General features: G+C 43.5%; 1 protein-coding gene across 2 annotated transcripts; it reads right to left on the reverse strand.

Moving 5' to 3' along the window:
- Nucleotides 1–27,256, reverse strand: BIRC2 (baculoviral IAP repeat containing 2). 2 transcript variants are annotated; one of them, XM_025928940.2, is made up of 9 exons: nt 27,118–27,256; nt 23,490–25,636; nt 23,299–23,398; nt 19,659–19,737; nt 19,012–19,060; nt 3,555–3,797; nt 1,262–1,516; nt 946–987; nt 1–836 (listed from the first exon to the last, which is right to left on the reverse strand). In XM_025928940.2, exons 2-9 carry the CDS (start codon nt 24,385–24,387, stop codon nt 643–645), a joined length of 1,860 nt encoding a protein of 619 aa, XP_025784725.1. In that variant the 5' UTR covers nt 24,388–25,636; nt 27,118–27,256; the 3' UTR covers nt 1–642. The 2 variants fall into 2 exon arrangements, with proteins under 2 accessions (XP_025784725.1, XP_086535399.1); XM_086679273.1 differs by lacking the exon at nt 27,118–27,256 and adding an exon at nt 26,109–26,429.

The raw sequence follows: 27,256 nt of genomic DNA on the forward strand, positions 1-27,256 counted from the left end.
TCTGTTTTATGAATTCAATTTTTTATTTAACAGCTAACATCTGAGTGCTTACAGGGTGACAGACACTACAGTTATGTACATTATTAACTCATTTAAATCTCATAAGGCATATAGAAAATAATTTTTAAGAGAAAAAAATGATGGTGCAATCTTTTTAAAGAACTTTATTAAGATGTTTCTCACAAATTAAGAAAAAGCTTATGTACCAGTAAGAAAAACACACTTATTTCAAAACACAAATGAAAAAACACCAGAGAGAATTTGGCACCAGGATTTGGGGAAAGTCCAGAGCTCCTGGTGTCCGTTTCTTTTACACTACATGCTAATGCAGCACTCAAAGCCTCCAGAAAGAATTCCAACACCAGGCACTGCTGCAGTGACTCCCCAGCGCTGAGGCTACGCCTGTGCTCACACACGTATGGCACTAGGGCCCGTCAAACGGAAACCTCCCCTTTTGTAGCAATAAAGACTAGCATTAAATAGGATAAATGATACTATTTTTTGAAACAAGACCACTAGTACCAAAGCAGATTACAAGTGTCATAATTAAAGAACAATCATTCTTTCTATACTCCGGATGGCTTCAAATGTTCAACAATGTTTTCGACACTTTTCTACATAAGCAAACATACGGTTTTTCTTTTATGAGAGAAAGGTCCGGACGGTGCCCTTGATTATACCCCTGCAAATGGGGCATTTTCTGAGGGAAGGGGCGCAGTCTTGGCACACCACCAGGTGGCCGCAGGGAATGAACACTATGGACACTTCTCGGTCCAGGCACACTTTGCAGGTTCTTTCCTCCTGCAGCCTCCTCAGCTGCTCTTCCAGCGACAGACCTGAGACGAACAGAACACTTGAGTGAAATTCAGTTCCTACTTAATTCCCGTTAGAAATTTTAACCACGGTAGTATTTCAGGTTGGTCTTGGGTCTGAATTTTGTTTTACCTGAAACATCTTCTGTTGGAATATACTTCATATTCTTGTCCACTAAGGAAAGAAAAACAACAAAAAGCATTATTCTACCAAACAGAAGGTGGCTTCACCTGCTCGTTCTGCCCCACCCGCTGTCTAGTGAACACAGGTTCTACCTACAGACTGTCAAGAAGCACGTAGCCCTACTACGTCCGTGATGAAATCTTCCTTTTCTTAGAGCGAGTTACATTTATCGACTACAGTTTGTGAATTACATTTATCTTGTTTGTCAAACTTAAAAGTGAACATCATCTGAAAGGTTTCTAAAATAATTTTACCAAAAACTCACCAAATAAGTTCTTATATAATGTAGGGTCAATTTCTTTTAAGCAGCTTTTGAAGATGTTGGCAGCAGCATTTCCTTTGACCAAAACGGTATCAATCAGTTCTCTTGCTTGCAAAGGTATCTGTGTTTTTTGCTTAATAATTTCATGTTCCTGTTTATTAATGACATTGGCCTTTAAAAGATTATCCAGGATAGGAAGCACACACGTCAACTGTTGAAAAAGAGCCATTCTGTTCCTCCGAATTAATGACAGATCATCTTCATTTAAAAAAGAAAAAAGGAAAAAAATCCGTTAGATTTTAAAACGTTCCAACCGTGTGCACACACACAGTCACTAACAACCAAGCCTACAAACAGTTCAGGCAGTAAATACACAGGAGCTTGAAAAAGAAGCACAAAATTACCTGTTTGCGATTTAATGCCTATCATCTAGAAAACTTCTGGAAGATACAGCTAGGGCATATTGTGTAGCGCACACAACACACAGTGTCTGTTCCTGTCACTTCTAAAAGTCTACATACTTACATGTCTCATGACCCTGCTACCTAAGAGAATTTTAAAGGACAGTAGAAACTTCCCACCTCTACTTCTCCACCCCTCAGCGAAACTGATAATACTGACTTAAGTTTTTTTAACGTTTATTTTTGAGAGATCGCACACACGCAAGTGGAGGAAGGGCACAGAGGGAGGGAGACACAGAATCCGAAGCAGGTTCCAAGCTCCGAGCTGTCAGCACACAGCCTGAAGTGGGACTCGAACCCAAGAACTGTGGGACCATGACCTGAGCTGAAGTTGGACACTTTACCGACTGAGCCACGCAGGCGCCCCTAATAATACTGACTTCTATTTGCATTATATCACTTTAATTTCATTAGCACTTTCATATCAACTGCCTTATTTGATAAAAAGATCCCGTCAGGTAAACAAGGCAGGTATGACGGTTCTCACTTTCAAATACGGACACCACCGCCTCAGCAACGACTGCCATCCCTGCGGTCAGAGAAAGCACCGGTAGCAGAGCCAGCATCCCAGCAGAGTGCTCCTCCCTCCGAGTCCATGGCTACCGCGGAGCCTCCCCCCCCCCCCCAGGCCCCCTGGCTGCCTGCCCTGAGCGCAACCCCTTCCGGGTCAATCAAGTGAACACAAGGCGTCTTCAGGTGCTTGCAGCTTCTCCCTTCATCCTAGAGCGACCCACACAGCGTGTGCCACTGTCCTCTCCACTCCACAGGGGACACGGCCGACGTCTGGTTACGGAAACTGCAGCGTGCTGACAGAGCCCAGATTTAAACACAAATCTGTACCAACTGAGAAACCAGACCTGAAATACTTTCCTACGTGACAGAGTAAGGTCCTCAAATCCTCCTGTGGTTCCTCGAAAGCTCCAGCCCAAACCCCAGTGGACACTACAGACATCACCTCCCTCCCCTCTGCCGGCTCAACTCGGGGCCTCCCCTAGACCCCACACCGAGTCTGGGAGCCCCGAGCAAGCACCACAGTCGGCACAGTACTTGACACAGGTGCTCGCGCTCAGTTAACACTGCAGAAGGAGCGATCACTCGGGGGGCTTAGCCTGACCTGGACGGACACCAAGATAGTGCCCTTGCACCGGGGCTGCTCACCAAGTCCTAGGACTTCATCACTAGCTCTATTTTCTGTATAAGGACCACTCAGCAAGGATCAGAGAGTTAAAATACTGCTTTAAGGGGCGCCTGGGTGGCGCAGTCGGTTAAGCGTCCGACTTCAGCCAGGTCACGATCTCGCGGTCCGTGAGTTCGAGCCCCGCGTCAGGCTCTGGGCTGATGGCTCGGAGCCTGGAGCCTGTTTCCGATGCTGTGTCTCCCTCTCTCTCTGCCCCTCCCCCGTTCATGCTCTGTTTCTCTCTGTCCCAAAAATAAATAAAAAACGTTGAAAAAAAAATTAAAAAAAAAAAATACTGCTTTAAGAATACGATTTGAAGATGGTGATCTTAAAAAAAAACAAAAACACAACCTGCACTCAACTTTAAAATCTTCCTTTCTCAATTTAAAATTGTTCTATATCAAGAAGAAAAGCAATACGGCTCAAGAAAAGTGATGCTAAGATCCTCTGATTAGCATAAGTCTCAGGTGTTACTGAAAGATAAACATATTTTAGAAAGCCTAGAAAGCCACAGTCAATGATCGTCAGCACAGCCCACAGGGCAGAAGGAGACGACGCGCGGCCGCCAGCAGTGAGCAGAGGCGGGTAGGCCTGCATCGGGTCACCCAGTCCCAGGATCCTCATGGCAATAAGGCAGGTGACTAACACTCCCCAATACCTGATGCCAACTCTTCAGTTTGTCTTTCCTTCTCTTCTTCTCTGGTCTCATCTTCAGCATCAAGAAGTGCCAACACAATATCACTGACTGTTTTGTAATTCTCCCCGCTCGTCAGGATCTTGCTCTGAACGGTCTGCTTCACCAGGTTTCTACTGAAGCCCATCTCCAAGGCCGCTTTCACCACGGGTGTGTTCATCATGACGGCATCTTCGGAGGAATTTTCTCCAGGCCCAAAATGAACAACTATTTGAAAAGACAGGTTACCAATCGTAAGTTCCACAAACATAAAAATACGGAGAAAAACAGTATGTCCCTTACCAGGCATATATCCTGGTACGGGATATGAGCTATATGCACCAATTACCTATAATTCCAACAAAAGTATCAACTCAAGAAGGTTCAAGTGAGACTGTAATAACAAGTGAGACTATAACAAGTGTAATACACTTTTCCAAAATATCACTTCCTGGGCTGTGTCCTGGAACCTACTTGATGAGAGACTCGCTAAGGACAGCACTCAGGAATTCATGTCTTTTTTAAATCCCCGAAATGATTCTGAGGCACGGCCATTTTAGGGAACAATACACTATACAAACGTAGGTACAGTCCAGGAAAGCGGGGGGGATCAACAAAGACTTCATTAAAGATGGCATCAGAGTTTGGACTTGAAGGATAAACAGCATCTACAGAGGTGAACAGACGAATCAGAACAATATGGGAAGGAGAGTGACATGGGAGACCAGTTTGTGCAAAATATGTCTCAAGATGTAAAATGTGGGTGAAGAAGTAATGTGATATCAGACAGTGACAGGTGTGGAAAACAAGAAAACGAGTAAGATAAACTAGGAGGCAGGTAGACAATGGAAATGATGGGGGGGGGGGGGGTGGCCAGGAAAGCATTACAGGGACACTTGCGTGAAAATTACAAAGAAACCTGACTGCCACCTACTGGAGAACTGGCATAATAACAACTCCCTTGTTCAAACATCTGGGGAAAAGCTGTCTGAAGGTAACACCAGAACACACATGGGAACCAGAAGAAGGAGCTCCAGGAGTATTGGAAAAAAATCTCTAGGCAAACAGAAAAGCAACCGTAAAAGCCCTAAACAAGACAAAAATCATCTCAATGTATACAAGAAGTGTATAAGTGACAAGTAGTCAAGAGATACAATGATCCCCAGATCATGTAGAGCCTTGCACATTTGTATTTTACTATGTGCTAGAATGTTATGCAAACACTTTAAGCAGAAGAAAGATGAAATTTGATTTGTTTTTCCCAAAGGTGACTCTGGCAGCTCTGTGATCAACTCTCATGAGGTAGGATGGGATGAGGAGACCAATCAGGACACTATGACAGACAATGATGACAGGTCTCCATCAGGTGGACGGGGGCACTGAGATCTGGGTGGGGCACAGGCAATGAAGGCACGTGGACGGTCGTGCTGGGCAGGGGCGCCGAGCTCTGCGGCACAGTATGAAGGCAGGAGATGGAAAGACCTCCATGGATTAAATATACAAAGTAAAGAGAAAAACTGGGATGATGCCTACCCAGAGTCAACTTTTTGACCTTAACAGGTGGGGGCCGTTAACAGAGCTAGGGAAGACCAGACAAGGAACAAATCCAAGGGATGATGGACAAGAGAAAAGATTTACTTTGGTCATATTAACCCTGAAATACCCACTATAGTCAAGTAGAGATTCAAACATGTAGGTGGACATGCCAGCCTGAAGCTCATAAAATGAAGAAATAAATTTGGGCCAAGTGTTGAGGGATACTCTATCATTTGTGGTTTGAAAAAGGAGCCACAAAGGAGACTGTTCATGATTAAACAGAGAAATAGCGGAAAACCAAGAATGTGGTGTCCAGGAAGCCAAGCAGAGAAGATGTCTTAAGAAGGATGCAGAACAATCATGTCAGCAACAGTTCTGAGTAAGATGTCCCCCCACATGTATCTTGACTCAACAGCAACTTGGAATCCACCTGTCAACAACAGCACTTCTGAGCAAGCTTTGAGATGCAGGCAGATTTTGAAACCCCAGTGGAGTACAAAACCAAGAACTGTTTTCACAAGACGGGCGGGCACCCACAGGGCTGACAGTCCTGGCTACAGACCCACGCACAACTCCATACCCTTCAGGACGTGGATACAGGCCATCTGGCTTGGTCCTGCACCAGCACCCCCCACGTCTTGGTCCTACACCAGCACCCCACACAGCCTGACCATGAACCAGTATCCCACATGACCTGACCCTGCACCAGCACCCCCCACGTCTTGGTCCTACACCAGCACCCCCCCCCCGTCTTGGTCCTACTCCAGCACCCCACACGGCCTGACCCTGCACCAGCACCCCCCACGTCTTGGTCCTACACCACCACCCCACACGGCCTGACCATGAACCAGCATCCCACATGACCTGACCCTGCACCAGCACCCCCCACGTCTTGGTCCTACACCAGCACCCCCCACGTCTTGGTCCTACTCCAGCACCCCACATGGCCTGACCCTGCACCAGCATCCCACACGGCCTGACCCTGCACCAGCACCCCCCACGTCTTGGTCCTACACCAGCACCCCACACGGCCTGACCATGAACCAGCATCCCACATGACCTGACCCTGCACCAGCACCCCCCACGTCTTGGTCCTACACCAGCACCCCCCACGTCTTGGTCCTACTCCAGCACCCCACATGGCCTGACCCTGCACCAGCATCCCACACGGCCTGACCCTGCACCAGCACCCCCCACGTCTTGGTCCTACACCAGCACCCCACACGGCCTGACCATGAACCAGCATCCCACATGACCTGACCCTGCACCAGCACCCCCCACGTCTTGGTCCTACTCCAGCACCCCACACGGTCTGACCCTGCACCAGCATCCCACACGGCCTGACCCTGCACCAGCACCCCCCACGTCCTGGTCCTACACCAGCACCCCACACGGCCTGACCCTGCACCAGCACCCCCCACGTCTTGGTCCTGCACCAGCACCCCACACGGCCTGACCCTGCACCAGCATCCCACCACACACAGAATGAGGAGGAGCTAGGCCTACCCACGCTGTGGCATAGAGACAGGTCTGTAGACACTGAAACTGCCTGTGAACTGGATCTGGCATAGTGTGGGAGCCACGAGAGATAAACACACCAAATTCAGTCAAAATGCAGACTATGAAAGGACCTCGTAAAGAGGCTCCAACCTATCCCAGCTGCAATCTGCAGACAGGCCTGCTAGCCCCGGGACCCAGCAAGAGACATCCCCAGTACACACCTAGAGTGCCTGAGGGACCCCTGTACTTGGCTCCAGCTCCCCTAGTCTCGGTCCACAGCAATACAACTGGCATAGGACACTCCTGTCTCCACCTCAGAAGATCCTGAAACGGCTCCAGCCTCCAAATGCCATCAGGAAACAGTCCTGCCCCCCAAGCCATCTAGCGGGAGACAAGGCCACCCGTGTCTCCACAGCCAGGTCTACAGACCTCAATCTTGGCTGTAGGACCTGAAACAGCCCTGGGACTCAGTTCCAACCCCTCTCAGCCATTGTCCAGGGCCAGTCCCGCCAACCCAGGAACCCATCAGTGACCAAACAGGAGCCCTCCCGAGGACCCAGAGGGAGCCACGCCCATCTGTGTATATGGTAACGGTCGTGCTGTCTGAGGACCCAACTGTGGACACTGAAGCAGACCCTTATCCCAACATCCTACAGAAGAATGTACTGGCACTGGAGGCAGTACCGCCCAACAAGGGATGGACCAGACAGGATCCATGCCAACCCCAGCCGCTGGAAACAAGACCAACCACGGATTCCACCACAGACCTAGCAACAGCTTTGAAACTGGCTCCAACCAAGCATCGGCCAAGGGAAAAGACAGGAAAAGGTCTTTATCTGCCAAAAACCAGTGTAAAGACCAGAAAAGATGGTTCTTCCTTCAAATGCGGACACCACCGAAATGCTACTCGGATCATGCAAAACAGGCAAAAGGACAACACCAAAGAAAACCAATAAAGGTCCAGGAATTTACCCCAAAGAAATGAATAGAGATCTACAATTTGTTATCATCTTACACTTAATGAAATTTAAGAGAACAAAGGAAGGCAACTAAATGAAATAATACGTGAACAAAATTAGAAATTTAATAAACAGAAACCACACACAAAAAAAAATCCTAGGGCTGAAAAATACACTGAAAAATTCAGCACAGGTCTTTAAGTAACTGCCTTGACCACAGAGAAGAAAGAATCTGAGAGTGAAGGGAGATTATCTGAAATTAGCCGGTTATAGGAACAAAAAAGTGAAGAGAGCCTATGTGAATTACAGGACACCACCGAACAAGTGAATATCCCATCACAGGGGTTCCAGAAGAGAAAAAGCAGGAGAAAACTTATTTAAAGAAATAAGAACTAAAAAGTCCCAAATCAGGAGACAGATATGGATACCCAGCAACAGTAAAATCCGAGAACCCTAAACATGATCAACCCAAACATTCCTCTAGATAGGCAATAATCAAAATGTTGAGAGTCAAAGATAAAGAGGGAACTTTGAAAACTGAGGGAAAAAAAGATTCCTTGTATACAAGGGGCACCCTCAGGCTACCTGCAGACTCTGGAGAAACCCTGCAGGCCAGGTGAGACTGACAGGATACATTAAAGAATGAAAAGACAAGAACCACACTAGGAATAACTGCAAAACTGTCCTTCAGAAAATAAGAAAAGGTAAAAACATTCCAGACAAAAGTTGAAGGAGTTCTTCACCCTAGACCTGCCCCACAAGTAATGCTAAAGGGAGTTGGGCAAGCTGAAGGGACACTCAGTAACATGAAAACATAGACAAGCACACAATTTACTGGTGAAGGTAGACAGTCAGCCAAATTCAGGATTCCCTACCATGTAACCATTCCTCTGGTATAAAAGCTAAAGGACAGTAGTAATAATAAGTACAGCTAGGAGCACCTGAGTGGCTCAGTCGGTTAAGCACCCGACTCTTGACCTCAGCTCTGGTCTTAATCTCAGGGTTGTGAGTTCAAGTTCCATGATGAGTGTGGAGCCTACTTAAAAAATAACTAAGTAAATAATACCTATAGCTAAAATAACTTGAATAGATACAAAATAGGAAAAGATATAAAGTATGGCATCAACAGTGTAAAATGTACCGTAAAGATAATAAAAGTGGAAGTTGTTACCAGCTTAAAACAGACTTACATCTATACTTTGTTTTAGGTTAAACCTCATGTGAACACAAAGAAAAAACCTAGAATAGATACACAAAATGTAAAGAAAAATTAATTAAAACCATACCACTACAAAAAATAAATTAAAAAGAACTGCAGCCAGAGAGGAAGAAATGAACAAAGGAATTCAAATGTCTTTACATTACCAGTAATGACTTTAAAACGTAAATGAACTAAGTTCTCTAATTAAAAGACACAGAACACTTGAATATTTTTTAAAAAACAAAAAACAAAAAAGAATGCAAAAAAAGAATGAACTAAGCCCATGGTGGGCAGAAAGAAGATAATATTAAAGATTAGAGCAGAAGTAAGTGACACAGAAACTGTAAAGACCATAGGAAAAAACAGTGACACTAACAGTTGGGTTTTTTTGAAAAGATATACAAAAACATGACAAACCTCTAGCAAGACTAACCTAGAAAAAAAGACTCATACAAAATTATAAATGAAAGAGAACACATTAAAACACATCCAAAAATGCAGAAGATCCTAAGAGACTACTGTGAACATTACAAACTAAACAATCTATATGAAATGGACAAATCCCTAAAAACCTACAACGTAACCACGACTGAAATCAGGAAAACATAAAATATCTGAACCGACCAATAACAACTAAGATGACTGAAGCAGTAATAAAAACCTCACAACAAAGAAAAGCCAAATATTAGATGACTGAATTCATGAATTCTACCAAATATTTTAAAAAGGATTAACACCAATCCTTCTCAAACTCTTTCAAAAAGATGAAGCGAGGGAACAATCCTAGACTCATTTCATGAGGCAGCAAGACACTAAAGACAGATGAGGACACTACATGAATAGGAACCACAGGCCAATATCCTTAATGAACACAGACACTAAAATTCTTGGGGACGGTGAGGGCTAAAATGGCAGTGGAGTAGGAGGACCCCAGGCTCATCTCATCCCTCCAACACAACTCGGTAACTATCAAATTATCCTCCATATCCAGAAATCAACCTGAAGACTAACAGAACAAACTCCACAACTCAAGGGAGAGAAGAAATCACCACTGAGGAAGGTAACAAGTGTACAGACGTGGTTTGGGGGGGAAATGGATCACAGGTGCTGTGGATGGGGGGGGGGGGGTTGGGCATGGTCGCAGAGAAGGGAGAGAGAGAGAGGAACACACAGGTGAATGCACAAGGAGAATGTTTCCCCAAAGCCATTGGCTTGGAAAATGAGAGGGGCTGATTTTCATGAATTCTTACCACCAGGAGGGCTTAAAGCCTGGAGTTTCAAAGGTCAGAGGGCTTGACTGAGATGGAGCCCCTAAGAGTTACCTGGGGAAAAGGCAGGCAAACAACCTGGAGGCAGACAGCATGGAAACAGGATCTGAAAAATGCCTGGGGCACACGTGGCTTGCCTGTGAGGCAGCATTCTGGGAGACAGGGGAAAAAGCAGCCAGCTCCCTCCCAGGGGAAAAAGCAGCCAGCTGCTGCCATTTCCCTCCCCTGCCTCTCAGCGTCAACAGAGAGCCACCTGCAGTAAACAGCACAGCGCCCACACTGGCTGCCTAACCTGCTTACACCAGATCCCACGCCCCTGCGCTCTACCAGTACTACCCTTCTCAGTCAGGTTTGCCTCAATCCCAGTGTGGGCGACTCCTTCCTCAGAAGACAGACAGAAACACCTGCCCACACCACATAGAAAACACCCACCCACACCACATCTCCGAACCAGAGAGCTCTGCAGAGCTTTAGTTCCAATGGAGGTGGTGACAGGTCTCACTTCACAAGCAGACCAGAGTAAACATCGTTAAAACTCGCTACACTCAGGCCAGGGACCAAACACTGCCCACAGCCCTGCAAGAAATATTAAAGGGGACTCTGAGTGGAAAGGAGAGACCAAAAGTGACAAAGATAACAAAGGAATAGAGAAAACCTCCAGAAACAAAGTAATAAAAAAGCACTGAATTCCTATCTATTGACAATTATTCTGAATGTAAATGTACTAAAGTCTCCAGTAAAAAAAAAAAAAAAAGGTATCAGAATGGATTAAAAAACAACAACAACAACACACAAGATTTATCTATATGCTGACTATAAGACTTTTGGACCTAAAGACACCTGCAGATTCAAAGCAGGATAGAGGGGCGACTGGGTGGCTCAGTTGGTTACTTGGCTGAGATCATGATCTCATGGTTCATGAGTTCAAGTCCCACGGACAGGCTCTGTGCTGACAGCTCGGAGCCTGGCGCCTGCTTTGGACTGTGTGTCTCCCCCCCTCTCTGCCCCTCTCCTGCTTGTGCTCGCTCTCACTCTCGTTGACTCTCAAAAATAAACAAAAAAACATTTAAAATTTTTTTTGAAAAAGTGGGGATAGAGAAACATTTATCATGCAAATGGCGTCTAAAGAAAACGGTCTAAACGTCTAAAGAAATGGTAGCACTACTTATATAAAACTAGATTTTTAACAGAAGACTGTAACAACAGATGAAGAAAGGCATTATATCACAACAAAGGAGACAATCAACAAGATAACAACTATATATTTATGTCCCCAACACGGGAGCACCCAAATATATAAAACTCTTAATAACAGAAAGGGACTCATTGATTATAGTTCTATAATAGTAGAGGACTTTAACACCCCACTTACATCAATGGACACATCACCTAAACAGAATTATATGTTAAATATTATTTAATGTCAAACTGGTTTCCATACAACACCCAGACCTCATCCCAACAGGTGCCCTCCTCAATGCCCATCACCACTTTCCCCTCTTCCCCACCCCCCGTCAACCCTCAGTTTGTTCTCAGTATTTAAGAGTCTCTTAAAACACACATACTTTTCAAGTGCACATGGGACATTCTCCAGAAGAGATGAGATATTAGGTCACAAATCAACAAGCACAAAAAAGTGAGATCATCATGCATGTGTTCTGACAACACTGCTATGAAATTAGAAGTCAACCGCAAGAAAAAACTAAAAGACCACAAATACACGGAGGTTAAAGAACATGCTACCAGGGGTACCTGGGTGGGCTCAGTCAGTTAAGCACCCAACTTTGATTTCAGCTCAGGTCATGAGCTCACAATTCTTGAGATGGAGGCCTGTGCCTGCTTGGGATTCTCAGTCTCCCCTGTCTCTGCCCCTCCCCTCTGCTCATGCTCGTGCACTCTTCCTCTCTATAAAATTAAATAAACGTTAAAAAAAAAAAAAAAAGAACATGCTCAAGAAGCAAGAAAAATCTCCAATACACAACCAAACATTACACCTAAAGGAGCTAGAAAAAGAACGACAAAGTCTAAAGGCAGCACAAAAAGGGAAATAAAGACCAGAGCAGAAATAAATGATATAGAAACTAAAAAAATTGAACAGATCAATGAAACCAGGAGCTGGTTCTTTGAAAAACTTAGTTAAAAGTGATAACCCCCCAGCCAGACTTATCAAAAAAAGAAAAGAAAGAGGACCTAAAAATAAATAAAATCACAAATGAGAGAGGAAAAAGAACCAACACCACAGAAATACAAACAAGTGTAACAGAATATGATGAACAACTATATGCAACAAATTGGACAACCCTGAAAGAAATGGATAAATTCCTAGGAACATATAAACTACCTAAACTGAAACAGGAAGAATAGAATACTTGAAGAGACCAATAACCAGCAAAGGAATTCAATCAGTAATCAGAAAACTCCCCACAAACACAAGTCCAGGGCCGGATGGCTTCCCAGGTGAGTTCTTACCAACATTTGAAGATGAGTGAATACTATTCTTCTCAAACTATTCCAAAAAATAAAAGGGGAAGGAAAATTTCCAAATTCCTTTTATTAGTCCAGCTTTACCCTGATACCAAAATCAGACAAAAATATCCACTAAAGACAATTACAAGCCAATACGCCTGATGAACATGGTTGCAAAATTCTCCACAAAATATGAGCAAATCAAATCCAACAATACATTAAAACAATCATTCACCATGATCAAGTGAGATTTATTCCTGGGTTGCAACGATAGTTCAATATTCACAAATCACTCAATTTGATACACCACATTAATAAAAGGTAAGAACAATATGATCTTTTCAACAGACACAGAAAAAGCATCTGACAAATTATAACATCCATTCATGAAAAAAGCCTCAATAAAGTACGTTTGGAAGCAATACAACTCAACATCATCAAGGCCATATATGCAAATCCCACAGCTACTATCATAATCAAGGAAGAAAAACTGAGAGCTTTCCCTCTATTGTCAGGAAGACAGGGATGTCCACTCTCACCTTGTTATTTAATACAGTACTAGAAGTCCTAGCCACAGCAATTAATCAACAAAAAGAAATAAGTCATCCAGATCAGCAATGAAGAGGTCAAATTTTCACTATGTGCAGATACCATGACACTCTAGATAGAAAACCCAAAAGACTCCAGCAAACAACTGCTAGAACTGATACACAAGTTCAGTGAAGTCACAGGATACAAAATCAATGTACAGAAATCTGTTGCATTTCTATACATCAATAATTAAAAAGAAAGAAAAATTCAGGAATCAATCCCATTTAAAATTGCATCAAGAATAAGTTACCTAAGAATAAACCTAACCAAAGAGATGAACTATCTGTACTCTGAAAACTATAAAATACTGATGAAACAAACCGAAGATGAGACAAAAAAAATGGGAAAACATTCCATACTCAAGGATCATAAAAACAAATATTGTGAAAACGTCAATACTACCCAAAGCAATCTGAACATTTGCAATCTCTAACCACAAGAGACCCCCAATAGCAAAAGCAACCTTAGAAAACAAAACAAACAAACAAACAAACAAAAAAACACAAAAAAACAATGCTGGAAACATCACAATTCCGGACTTCAAGTTCTATAACACAGCTGTAGTAATGGAAACACTATGGAACTGGCACGAAAGTAGACACATCGCACAATGAAACAAATCGAAAACCCAGAAATGGACCCACCACGATATGGTCAATTAATCTGTGTCAAAGCAGGAAAGAATATCCAATGGGACGAAGAATGTCCCTTCAACAAATGGTGTTGGGAAAACTGGATGGCAACATGCAAAAGAATGAAACTGGACCACTTTTCGGCCAAACTAAATTCAAAATGGATGAAAGACTAAAGTGAGACAGGAAACCATGAAAATTCTAGAGAACACACGCAACAACCTCTGACATCTGCTATACCAACTTGTTAGATATGTCTCCTGAGGCAAGGAAAATAAAAGCAAAAATAATCTATGGGGACATCATCAAAAGGCTTCTGCAAAGGAAGCAATCAAAAAAACTAATAGGCAACCTAAAGAGAAAATATTTGCAAATGACGTTATCTAATAAAGCTTTAGTGTCCAAAACATATAAAAAAAACTTGTAAAAAAAAAAAAAAAAGGGCAGAAGACACCTGGGTGGCTCAGTTGGTGAAGCGTCCGACTTTGGCTCAGGTCATGATCTGGTGGCTTGGGGGTTCGAGCCCCAAATCAGGCTCTGTGCTGACAGCTCAGAGCCTGGAGCCTGCTTCAGATTCTGTGTCTCCTTCTCTCTCTGTCCCTCCCCTGCTCACACTCTGTCTCTCAAAAATAAACATTAAAAAAAATTTTTTTAATGGGCAGAAGACATGAATAGACACTTCTCCAAAGAAGACATCCAGACGGCTAACAGACACATGAAAAGATGCTCAACAGCACTCATCATCACAGAAATACAAATCAAAACCACAATGAGGTATCACCTCACACTGGTCAGAATGGCTAAAATTAACACAGAAAACAACAGATGTTGCACTGATGATGGTGCAAAAGCAAACTGGTGCAGCCACTCTGGAAAACAGTATGGAGGTCCCTCAAAAAGTTATAAATAGAACTTATTCTACCATCCAGCAATTGTGCTACTAGGTATTTACCCAAAGGATACAGATACACTAATTCCAAGGGACAGATGCACCCCAATGTTTACAGCAGCACTATCAACAACAGCTGAATTATGGAAACAGCCCAAGTGTCCACCAACTGATGAATGAAGAAATAAGATGTGGTATGTATACGTAACAGAGTATTACTCAGCCATCAAAAAGAATGAGATCTTGCCATGTGCAACAACATGGATAGACCTAGAGTGTATTATGCTAAGCAAAGTAAGTCAGAAGGACAAATATCGTATGCTTTTACTCATGTGAAATTTAAGCAACAAACAAGAAAATGGAAGAAAATAGACAGCCAACCAAGAAATAGACTCTTAACTACAGAGAACAGACTGATGGTCACCAGAGTAAGGGTGGGTGGGGGGATGGGGAAAACAGGTAATGGGGATAAGCGGAGGGACACTTGCTATGATGAGCACCGGGTGATGTGTGGAAGTGTCGAATCACTATACTGTACACCTGAAACTAGTGTATGATAATACACTATACATATGTTAATGGGAATTTAAATAAAAACTTAAAAAAAAATTATCAACAAAATACTACCAAACTGAATTCAACAGCCTATTAAAAAGATCACATAGGGGTGCCTGGGTGGCTCAGTCGGTTGGGCGTCCGACTTCGGCTCAGGTCACGATCTCGCGGTCTGTGAGTTCGAGCCCCACATCGGGCTCTGTGCTGACCGCTCAGAGCCTGGAGCCTGTTTCAGATTCTGTGTCTCCCTCTCTCTCTGACCCTCCCCCATTCACGCTCTCTGTCTCTCCCTGTCTCAAAAATAAATAAACATTAAAAAAAAATTTTTTTTTAAAAAAAGATCACATATATGATGAAGTGGGATTCATCCCAGGGATGCAAGGATAGTTCAACATATGCAAATCAGTAAGCACGATAAACAACATTAATAGAAAAAAGGATAAAAAGCGCATGATCGTTTCAATACTCAATAGATGCAAAATTTGAGAAATCTGCATGTGAAAGGCAACACCCTTTCACAACAAAAGTTCTCAACAAATTGCATATAGAAAGGACAAACATGGACATGGAAGGACACAACATGAAAGCCATATATAACAAACCTGCAGCTAACATGCTAAATGGTGAAAAGCTAGAAGCTTTTCCTCTAAAATCAGGAATAAAACAAGGGTATCCACTCTCCCCACTTTTATTAGTACTGGAAGTCCTAGCCATAGCAATTAGACAAGAGAAATAAAAATGAAGTTTTAATTGTGTATGTTTGAAGATGACATGATCTTATATATTCAAAATCCTAAAGACTCCAACAAAAAAGTTACAATAAGCAAATTCACAAAGCCGTAGAACTAAAAAGTCACATTTCTATACACTAACAACATAGTAACTGAAAGAAAAAAATCCCATTTATAATAGCATTAAAGCAACTGTATCTCAATAAAACAATAAAATACTTAAGAAAAATATTTAGCCCGGGGGGTTAAAGATCTGTACACTGACACGGATTTAAAAAAACAAACAAAAAACTGGAAGACAAAATAAGTGGAAAGATATGCCATGTTCACGAACTGGAAAAATACTGTTAAAATATCCATACTACCCAAAGCCATCTATAGAGTCCATGCAATCCCTATCAAAATCCCAATGTTACTTTTTCACAGAAATAGAAAAGAAAAATTCTCAAATTCATCCCAAACAGCCAAAGCAATCATCACGGAGGAAAAAAACAAAAACAAAAAAAAAACAACCAAGCCTGGAGGCATCACACTTCCTGATTTCAAACTTAATCACAAAGCTACAGGAATCAGAACAGTATGGTATTGGATGAAAGAGAGACATATAAGGTCCATAGAACAGAGAGCTCAGAAAAAAAATAAATTCGTGCATATAGTTAACTAATATTTCACAAGGGAGCCAAAAATATTCAACAGGGAAAAGCGAGTCTTCAACAAAGTGCTGGGAAAACGAGAGACTCATATGCAAAAGAATGAAATTGGACCCAAACCTTCTACCACCACAAAAATTAACTCAAAATGGATTAAAGAGTTAAATATAAGTTCTGACACCATACAACTCCTAGGAGGAAATACAGATAAAAAGTTCCCAGACACTGGCCGTGACCAGAATTTTTTGGATAGGATGCTAAAGAGCCCAAGAAACAAAAGCAAAAACCAGTCAAGGGCACTGTATCAAAAAGTATCTGCAAGAAAGTATCTGGAAGTATGTGAAAGAAAGTATCTGCAAACATGTATGAGAGAAGTGGTTAATATCGAAAAGTATATGAACTCCCAGAACTCCAAGGGAAAAAAAAAAAATTTAAACATGGGCAGAGGAGCTGAAGGTATTTTTCCAAAGACATACAGATGGCCAAGAGACATATGAAAAGATGCTCAACATCACCAATCAATGGGAAATGCAAATCAAAACCACAATGAGGTATCACCTCACACCCGGTGAAATGTCTAGAATCAAAAAGACAAGAAATAACAAGTCCTAGCAAGAATGTAGAAAAGGGAACCCTGGTGCACGGTTGGTGGACATGTAAATTGATGCAGCCACTGTGGATAACATCATGGAAGATTCCTGAAAACATTACAAACAGAACTTCCCAATGATCCAGAAATCCCACTTCGGCATATGTATCTGAAGGAAATGGAATCACTCTCTCAAACATTTATCTGCGCTCCCGTGTGTACTGCAGCAGGATTCACAATAGCCAGTTCATGACGACCTCTAAGTGTCCATCAACAGATATGAATACAGAAAATGGAGGCGGAGGCACACGCACACAGTGGAGTATTATTAACCCATAAAAAAGAAGGAAACCCTACCATTTGCAACACGGGTGGACTTTATCAGAGGAGTATGCTGTGAGGATCTGATGTACGGTGTACTGGCGACAGCTGACAACACTGTATTACACACTCTGAAGTCACTAAAAAAGTAACCCTTAAATGCTCTTATCTCACAAAAAAACTAAAATTACGTGAGGAGACCAATGTGTTCATCTTAATGTGGCTCAACTGTGCACTTCACACCGTAGACTTACATGGTGCTGCATGTCAGTTACATCCCAATAAAGCTGGGACGAAAGGGATGAAGCACTGAACTGTTTCTAAGGCTGAGGACAGAGCAGTACATTTACTGACCTGGCGGTTCTTGGTGACCCTGACAAGAACAGCCTACAGTCGAGTAAGCTGAAGAAAAAATGACAAAGAAGAGCGTAAGCTCAGATTAAATTCTTCCTTTGTTGTAAAAGGAAGCCAAGAAGTGAGACAACAGCTAGAAGACAACACAGGTGCAAGAAAAGGTCCTGTTAGGGTGGCGATGGCACAGGAAGTTTGCACGATGAAGTAAGTAACTTGGAGACAGAAAGGGAAGGTCACTGCCCCAGCCAAGATCTTAACACTGGCAGCAGGTCTGAGATACGAGGACAAAGGCCAAGTGCAAGAGCTGGCCTCAGTTCTTTCAAGAGGGAATGGACAGGAGACGTTAGGATGGCCTGCGGACGCTGACTCTGCTAGGGGAGACGGAGCAGTTCTCTCTGCACCCGTGAAGCAAGGCTATGAGCTGCGAGGAAGTCAGGGAAGAGGGTGTCGAAACTTAGGGAGAGAGGCAATGTCATTTTCTGAGGGAATCATGGCAGGGCGGCCCAAGACCACTCGGCCCCGGTAGCTTTTCCAGTTCTAACATACAGGAAGGAGTTATGTCAAACACCAATTCCAAACCCTCAACAACCCTCCCATGTCATGGTTCCCAAGACCCATATGCATCATGGTCACCTCGTTCTGGTCCTGCTGCAATTCTGACAATATTCCTTTCAGTGGCGTGCCACCAAAAGAACACCCCTTTCTCAGTGCAGGGCAGAAACCATGGACTGTCACCTTCACTATTTTGGACACACTAACGTATGTAACTTACATATGTTAACTAAATGCCTATCCTTGCACTAGAATACTACATACCTCATAAATAACTAACGTGTAGCGTAAGTCTTCCATCATGTCAACTGACCCTTTTCAAAAACACCAGCTCGTGGCAAGCTTCCCCTCTACGGGGGGCGTATTGCTCACACCTCTAATCTGGTACCTGTGAGCTACCTGTGATGCTCAGGTCTCTTCTGCAGGCGTCTGGTCTCCCCAGTTGCAACGTCAGCACTTTAAGAACAAAGATTAGTATACCTGCCAGAATCCTCTAAAAGGGTCATGAATCTTAGTAAATACGTCGTATTTGTTAACTTCCCTACACTTTTTCCTATGTCCTCATAAATCAAATTCTCTTTACATCCTTTCATGTTTAACATTCTTATAAAAATGTCCATTCTATATTTGGAATATTTTCATACGTACTTGGTGGATCAGTATTTTCATCTCCAGGAGTATCTGAAGTTGACAAAAGCTATGAAACAAAAGAAAAATTAATAGGTAAAATCGGAACTCTCAAACAACCTTGAACAGCGCACCATTAAGATCAGTGTACCTTAAGTAATGTACATAATCATCCGACAACTAGATAATTTATAAACTTACTTTGCTTTGTTTCACCTTAACCGCCATAAAAATCCCCATAAACTTCACCTACTTCCAAATTAAAGTTCAAGTATTTCTGTAGTTTCAGGAAAGGAGGAACAAATATGAATGGCTTCTCATTCCACTGAAAAGGTGTATTTCAACTAGGTCACTGTCAGTGATTCCAAACTCCTAACAAGTTGCTTGGTTTGTTTTTTCTTGAAAAGATAGAGGAAACACTACAGATCCTCCTCCAATTGCACCACAAATCTGTACAGGGGCAGAATGATTTTTCAAAAGACTAAAAGCAAAAAACCTTTTCTAAAAAGCCTTGAACAACGTAGTTACAAAAAGTAAAACTACAGATCTCACTAACTGGACATAAATTAACCATAATTTACAGGAAAACAGATGTAAATATTATTCATAATAATTTTTGGTTATTATTATTTAAGAGAATTCAGTGTTGCCAAATATAACTTACTCACCTGCTCAAGAAGGTGAGGGTATCGAGCTTGAATCTCATCAACAAAATCCTGCCCCTTCATGCGAATCAAGAACTCACACCTAAAAAAAAGGAGAAAAATTACTTTTAACAAGTATTATATACCAAAAATATAACCTGATCATTCTAGAAAAGTGGCTTTCAAACTGTGCCCCCGAGTATAAATATTTTACATCACAACACAAATATGTATGCATTTGTACATATCAAACAGAAAAAAAAAATCCTCGTATAACACTACTAACTCTTACTACGTATTGATGCATTCTGGTATTTTCTATTTAACCACATTAACACACAACAACAATGGAAGGGTTTGAAACTCAAAGGGAGCACAAGGTAAACCTTGAAAAATGCTGTTCTGGTCAGTTCACTTTTGGGGTTTCACATAGTTTCAGAAACTGTAATTTGGTATTTCTAAGATATAGTCTTTCACAACAAAGTAACTAATGATCTTTCTCCAGGGTCCACTCTTCCATTATATGTGATTACAGGTGAAGCACAAACCCTCCCTCCAAAAAATACGCAAGTATTTCTAGCTACATACAGTGCCTCCCAAATTCTTGCTTACAAACCACAACTTGTTAAAGACGGTCCCAGTAACCTGCATTCCGTTCCTTTTGTTTTTCAATAAATTGGTTCTAAACAACTCAATACCCATGTGCAAAAAAAAAAAAAAAACCTCCACCTTTGTTTGCCATACTACAGGCAAAAGTCAACTAACAAAGAAACACAGAACTAAGCTTTAACCCTAAGGCAATGTAACTTCTAGAAGAAAAACAGTAGAAAATTCTCTTGTCCCTAGGTCAATTAAGACTTCTTAGCAAAGAGATCAAAAGCATAATCCAGATAAAACTGAAAAACTACCATCCTTAAAACCCACTGTTAAAACAATGAAAAGACCAGCCACAAGCCGAAAGCTGGCAAAACACTCTTGATAAAGAACGTGTACCCAGAATTTAAGAACTTTTCAAAGCTTAACAATTAAAACTAAAATGGGCAAGAAGATTTGGACATTTCACCAAAAAACATATGTAGATGACAAATAAGAAGCTCACCATCATTAACCATTAAGGAAATGCTCGCTGAAATCGCAGCGAAATACCACGACATACCTCCGAGAATGGCTAAAATAAAACCACCTGCTGATCCCAATCGCAGGGAAGAACATGAGCGCCTGGGGATCTCCCACACCGCGGGCGGGCTTCCGAAAACAATAGAGGGGTTCTCAGGAATGTAAAACTTGCCTTACAACTCACCAATCTCACGCCCAACTATCCACCCAAGCAAAAGGAAAACGTATGTTCCCAATTGTTTACAGTGGCTTTATTCAGTATCACTCGACAGTGAGAAAAACCCAAATGCCCTTCACCTGGTGACTGGGTAAAATCAACAGACATCATCCAAGGCTTGCTCAAAACTTAAGTTTATTGTCAACGAGATAAAACAGCTGGTTGTCACTATGTTCTCGGTCTTCACACGGTTTTAATTTATTTTTATTCTGGGACCAATCAATTTATATTCCTGATGATTAGAGCAGGAAGTAAAATGAACCCTGGTTAATATATCTCCCCTCCTCTAATAAATCTGATAAAGGGGCGCCTGGGTGGCGCAGTCGGTTAAGCGCCCGACTTCAGCCAGGTCACGATCTCGCGGTCCGTGAGTTCGAGCCCCGCGTCTGGCTCTGGGCTGATGGCTCAGAGCCTGGAGCCTGTTTCCGATTCTGTGTCTCCCTCTCTCTCTGCCCCTCCCCCGTTCATGCTCTGTCTCTCTCTGTCCCAAAAAAATAAATAAACGTTAAAAAAAAAAAAAATTTTTAAAAAAATCTGATAAAGACAGATTTGTCTTAGTCACTGCTATGTCTCCGGTATCTACAATAGCATCCAGCAGGCACTCAAATATTTGACGAATGAACTGTTACAATACAGTGATTAGCAATTAATCCATTTTGGTTTCTCATTTACTGAGATTAAAGGTTATCCCCAATTGAAATTTGCTGTTTTCAGACGGTTTACTAAAAGCACCCTTTTCCCTTATTTAGCCATCTAAAAACACAAATGACAGAAATAAACCAAGGTTTGGTTTGGTTTTACTTTATAAAGGACAAAATGCAGTAATTCAAACACTGGAACAGGAAAGCTGTTTTTGTTTTTTTCATACAGTATTAAATTTCAACTTACGTGTACACAACCCCCTGGAGCTAGGCATAATCAAATCATTTAAAATTCTGACAATATGCTTTTTCCTAAATAATAACCAAGATATAGGTCACTTTGAGAGTTAAAAAGTCAAATGTTCTATTATGAATTTAAAGATAAAATTTTAAAACATAACTTTTAACAATGTACTGATCCATAATAAAATATTTCTTACTTCAGGTTTCTTTTTTACTGTATCACACAAAAATGACAAAAGGATGTTTCAATTTCTTCAAGGGGTTCAAGAGACGACTCATTACTGTGAAAGGCACTCACAGGTCACAACACTGTGCTGTGCAATCCCACCTACATGAGGTAACTAGCTCAGTCAGATTCAGAGACAGGAAGGAGAGTCCTGGTGGGAGCAATGGGTACAGGTGACAGCTTGGGAAGGTGAGAAAATCTGGAAATGGAGGGTGATAATGACGAGGAACGATGTGAACGCACTTAATGCCACAGAACTACAGACTTAAAAATGGCAAAAATGGTAAAAGTGATAAATTTTGTTATCTGTTCTTAACCACAATGTAAAAAAATTGTCTAATCCAACGCCCCCATTATAGAGATGAGGACAGAGTTTCAAATGGGTCACACGCCGTCCATCCAAGTTCACACAGCTCCTCAAAAACGAAAAATTTCTAGTTCTATTTCCACTAACAACAGGGCCTCTCAATTCTTTGTAGGCGACAGTATAAAACAAGAGACACCACTAGAGACACCGTGACTAACAGGAGATGAGCAACAGATCACAGATAACCCGTAAAGGGGGCACCCGGGGGGCTCAGTCAGTAAAGCATCCAATGTCAGTTCAGGTCATGCTCCCACGGTTCCGGAGTTCGAGGTCCCACACTGGGCTCTCTGCTGTCAGCACAAAGCCTGCTTCAGATCCTCTATCCCCATCCCTCTCTGCCCCTGACCAGCATATTCTCTAAAAATAAATAAATACAGTTAAAAAAAAAAAAGAAGATAAACCGTAGAGAAAAAAATAATTTACAATCATAACCAAACTTAATCAGCTTTTATTCTATGTATTTGTAGGTCTTCTCTAAATCATTTTATGTCCCTTCTTATTCTTTTTCCTTTTTTCCTATGTATGTTCTTTCGTGCTATTTTACATGTCCTTGTAATCCTTAAGATTTCTTTAAAGCAAAATGGGAACCTCATAAATAAAACGCAGGGCCAAAATGGTAAACCAATCATCAAGAGTAAGTTAAACTACATCCTGAATACATGGCTTACAAAAGAAGAGAACATTCTGAAACACTTTTCATCAAAATAATTAACGCTAACATTCGGGGTTTTAAAATGTTCCCCAATGGCATAAAAGCAGCTTTGATATACTGAAACGTAAACATAAACCACTCAAGGACGTCTACCCCTTGTAAGCCCAGGGTTTTGTGCAGAAATACCTTTCAGAAGAATTACCTTGGAAACCACTTGGCGTGCTCCACCCACGGGTCGTCTCCAGATTCCCAACACCTTAAGCCACCATCACAACAAAAGCATTTGACGTCATCATTGCGACCTAAAGAAAACAGACCGAAGTTCAACATGCAGGTTCTAATACGTAAACAGAAGTGAACGGGAGAAAACACACAGCTGTGCTAGGCTCTCACCCACGTAATAGAAGCCGGCACTGGCGAGCTGCTCGGGTTGGACCGGGACGCTCAACGGCCAGCACACGAACGTTCTCAGCCGAGCTGCGTGCGTCTGCATGCTCAGGTTTGAAATGCTAAACCTCAACGTCTCCAGAGAATTTTCCAGAAACGGGCAGTTGGGAAAATGTCTCCGATGCTCTGACAGAGCGTCATCCTTCGGCTCCCAGTTACTGAGAGTGCCACCGCAAGCAAAGCAGGCCACCTTGTCCCCAGGCCCTATGTAATAGAAGCCGGCTCTCGCCAACTCTGAGGGTGACAAGAAGGTTAATGGCCACATGTGGTAAGTCAGAAATCGAGCTTCCTCAGTACTCATCGCGTAACTGTAGGGGTTAGTCCTCAATGGGGAGAAGTCTTCGAGTGCTCTAGAATTCACAGGGTTTGGTGAAAGGTTGGAATGAGAACCACTGAATGTGCCACCGTGTTCCAAAGTGGGAGACAGCAAATGTGGAAAACTGTTTCTCATTGGAGAAGCATTCTTAGAGGTGGATTCCAGACTAGTAAGAGAAACCAGACTGTGAATAAAACTACAGCTGGGATACAGCTGTTTATGCTTTTCAATAGGACTGTCTCCATGCTTCCAGTTGTCCAGCATCAGGCCACAGCAGAAGCATCTAACCTTGTCCTTCACACCAGTGTAGTAAAACCCAGCACGCGCGAGACTCCTTTCCGAGACAGGAACACCGGCGGGAAACGTCGAATACGTGGACATCCTATACAGTTCACATGAAAGGTCATACTGTATTCTTTGCTTGCTGCCGACTGTCCGATTTGCGAAGATCGTGCTATCTTCCATTGTACTCTTAATTCTCTGACAAGAAGAACCTGGCACGAGTCTCTGGGAAGTAGTTTTGTGCATGAGTGATTTCACTTTTTGATGGCTAAAAACCTTCACATGAAATTTCTCAACTCTTCGCCCTATATTAGGTTTTTTTTTTTGGTTTTTTTGTTTTTTTTTACCGTAAAAAAGAATCAAGTAAGGTCCTACTTATGTGAAGTTCACCACACCCTCTTTACAGGATTTATACCTGAGTTTACACTCAGGTGGGATGAATATCTTTCCTTAAGTATCAAGGTACTATTTAGTACTGTTTAAGATTATAACATCATTTGGTGTTATACTAACATAAAGGCCTCAAAGAAGCTGATACACGAATGAAAGTATGTTAAAACTGCTGGATTCTGCAAGGAGGCTGATATTCCCAAAATTCTAAATTAACAACGTACCTTAATTATGCCTTTAATTTACTCTTAGTTATAAGGGACAAAGCCTGTTTATCAAGACAATTACTGATTATGCCTCAAGAGGGAAAACCTATACTCAGATTTCTTTCAAGCACTTTAACATTTTTTTTTAAAAACTTGTTTTATTCTAATAAACAAGAATTAAAGTCTTCATAGAGTCATATTATCTAAAAGCTAATTTCACATAGGTTATCACAATATTCATTTAAGTGGGTTACATTAACTTCAGTACCTACTTCTGGGGATATCAACACCCACAAGCTTTATTGAACCTATAGCCTGTTTAGCGTGTATGATGTCAAACGAAACGAAATCTCCCTAAAGCGAACTCTTCCACCTTGGTTAAATATTGTCTATATCTGTTTCTACTTCCTGCAGCATCCTTATGTTGTCTTTCTTCCTAACTCTGCCTACCAATTTATTATACTTGACCAGTTGAAGGTATTTTCTTCATCAACTACTTAACCATAAAATTCCCACAAGAGAAACTTCTACACTGCATTTAAAAAGCCAATAAACTATCTTTCATTTAGAAATCATGTATATATTCATTTTGTAGAGATAAATCAACTTACGAAGATAACAGCTTATTGTTTCTAGTGTTACCACAAATGCTTAACAAAACATCATAAACAGAATTACTATTTGTGCACATGTACCAGTAACTGACCCTACTAGGCTATTGTCTGAAAACGCTTAATGTTTTAAAACTGTAATTCACACACAAAATTACACTCTATAGAATTCAAACTATATCCCTTTATAAAGTTCCTCCCTAATGGGAGTCTCCATAACGGGATTACTGCAGGGGAAAGAAATGGGGGGGGGGGGGGGGGAGGAGTCGACTCTTCAAGGCTGAAAATCTGGAAAGAAGAAAAAAGCTATTTTAGAAAACTGTACTTTCATGGTAAACAACTAATAGGCTGTTCAGGGCATTCACTAAGTCTAAAAACGATTTACACTTCAGATAACTCCAGAAACAGTCACCAAAATTTTCCAACTAGAAAAACTCTTAATTAAAAAAAATGCAACATACCCCATGAGCACTGATTATACCTTTTTTAAAAATAATTTTAGTATTTATTTCTCTGTTCCTTTTTTAAAAATGTTTATTTTGAGAGGGAGACACAGACGAGCAGGGGAGGGGCGGAGAGAAGGCCAGAATCTCCAGCAGGCTCCACCCCAGCAGAGCCCGAGGCAGGGCTGGATGCCACGACCCCGGGAGCACCACCTGAGCAATCAAGAGTCCCGCGCCTAACCGACGGAGCCACCCAGGCGCCCCAGCACTAGGATGATTTGTAAACCACAAACAGTGATGAGGACAGACATTAGCACCTCGAAAGCTACGCTGCTGTTGGTCCCCCCACTTCTGGTGACCACTTCTAACAGCTTCAGGACACGTCTGGCAGTTTGCTGGACGCAAAAGACGGCAGCGGAGGAGGGAGCCTGCGGTCCCTAAGAGGCACACGAACAGCAGTAACCTCACAGTCACGCTGTGCTAACCTGCAGGGCCAGGCGACTGGCAGTTAAGAAGAGAGGCAGCGAGAGCGCGCCCCTCTCAACACCTCACCCGCGCGCACAGAGCAGCCAGAAAACCCGCACACACCGCAGCCCGCGAGAGGCTTCCCTCACCTCGGACCCCGCCCTCCCGAGGCCGCGGGCGAAGGACCCCCCCCCCCCCGCCGCGCCGCCCTCCGGAGGCCGCGGCCGAGGGACCCCGCGCGCCCCAGACCCCGCCCTCCCGAGGCCGCAGCCGAGAGACGCCCTGCGGCCCGCCCCCGCCCTCCCGAGGCCGCGACCGAGGGACCCCGCACGCCCCGGACCCCGCTCTCCTGAGGCCGCAGCCGAGGGACCCCGCCCTCCGCAGGCCGCAGCCGAGGGACCCGGCGGCCCGCCCCCAGCGCCCCGGACCCCGCCCTCCCGAGGCCGCAGCCGAGGGACCCGGCGGCCCGGCCCCCCGCACCCCAGATCCCGCGACCCGGACCCCGCCCTCCGGAGACCGCAACCGAAGGACCCCGCACCTCAGGTCTCGCGCCCGGAACCCCGCCCTCCAGAGGCTGCAGCCGACCAGCCCCCGCGGGGACGCTGAGCGCGCGGCTCTGCCGGAGTCCGACCGACGATGCGGGGGCGGCGGCCGGAGCGCACCTCCCGGCAGCTCGGCTCTGACTCCCCCCGCCCGCGAGCCTCGGGGCCGGGCTCTCGAGCCGCACGGGAGCGTCGGCGACCGAGAGCACAGAGCCCAGGCGCCTGGCCGAGGGACCCGCAGCCTTCCCCTCCCCCCACCCAGCCTGCGCGCCCCGACCGCCCCGAACCCGCCCCGCACCCAGACCGGGGCCGCCCTCACCGCGGACACGGCGCGCCGGCCTCCAGAGGGCCCGAGCGGCGGCGTCCACCGGAGATGCGGCCGGCCGGCACCGCTCCGGCGTCCCGAGCCCCCGCCCAGGCGGGGCACGCGCTGACGCACGCTGACGTCAGCGCGACGC

The sequence above is a fragment of the Puma concolor genome, chromosome D1, assembly GCF_028749965.1.
Source record: "Puma concolor isolate L17-30 chromosome D1, mPumCon1.1.hap2, whole genome shotgun sequence".
Taxonomy (NCBI): domain Eukaryota; kingdom Metazoa; phylum Chordata; class Mammalia; order Carnivora; family Felidae; genus Puma; species Puma concolor.

Bases quoted from the DNA above. Each gene is read 5' to 3' on its own strand.
- BIRC2 (XM_025928940.2), bottom strand. From the start codon at position 24,387: ATGCACAAAACTACTTCCCAGAGACTCGTGCCAGGTTCTTCTTGTCAG. The intron at 19,061-19,658 runs GTGAGTAAGTTA...TTTGTTTCATAG, and splicing joins ACCCTCACCTTCTTGAGCAG to CTTTTGTCAACTTCAGATAC. The intron at 3,798-19,011 runs GTACGTATGAAA...CTTTTCAAATAG, and splicing joins TGAAAATACTGATCCACCAA to TTGTTCATTTTGGGCCTGGA.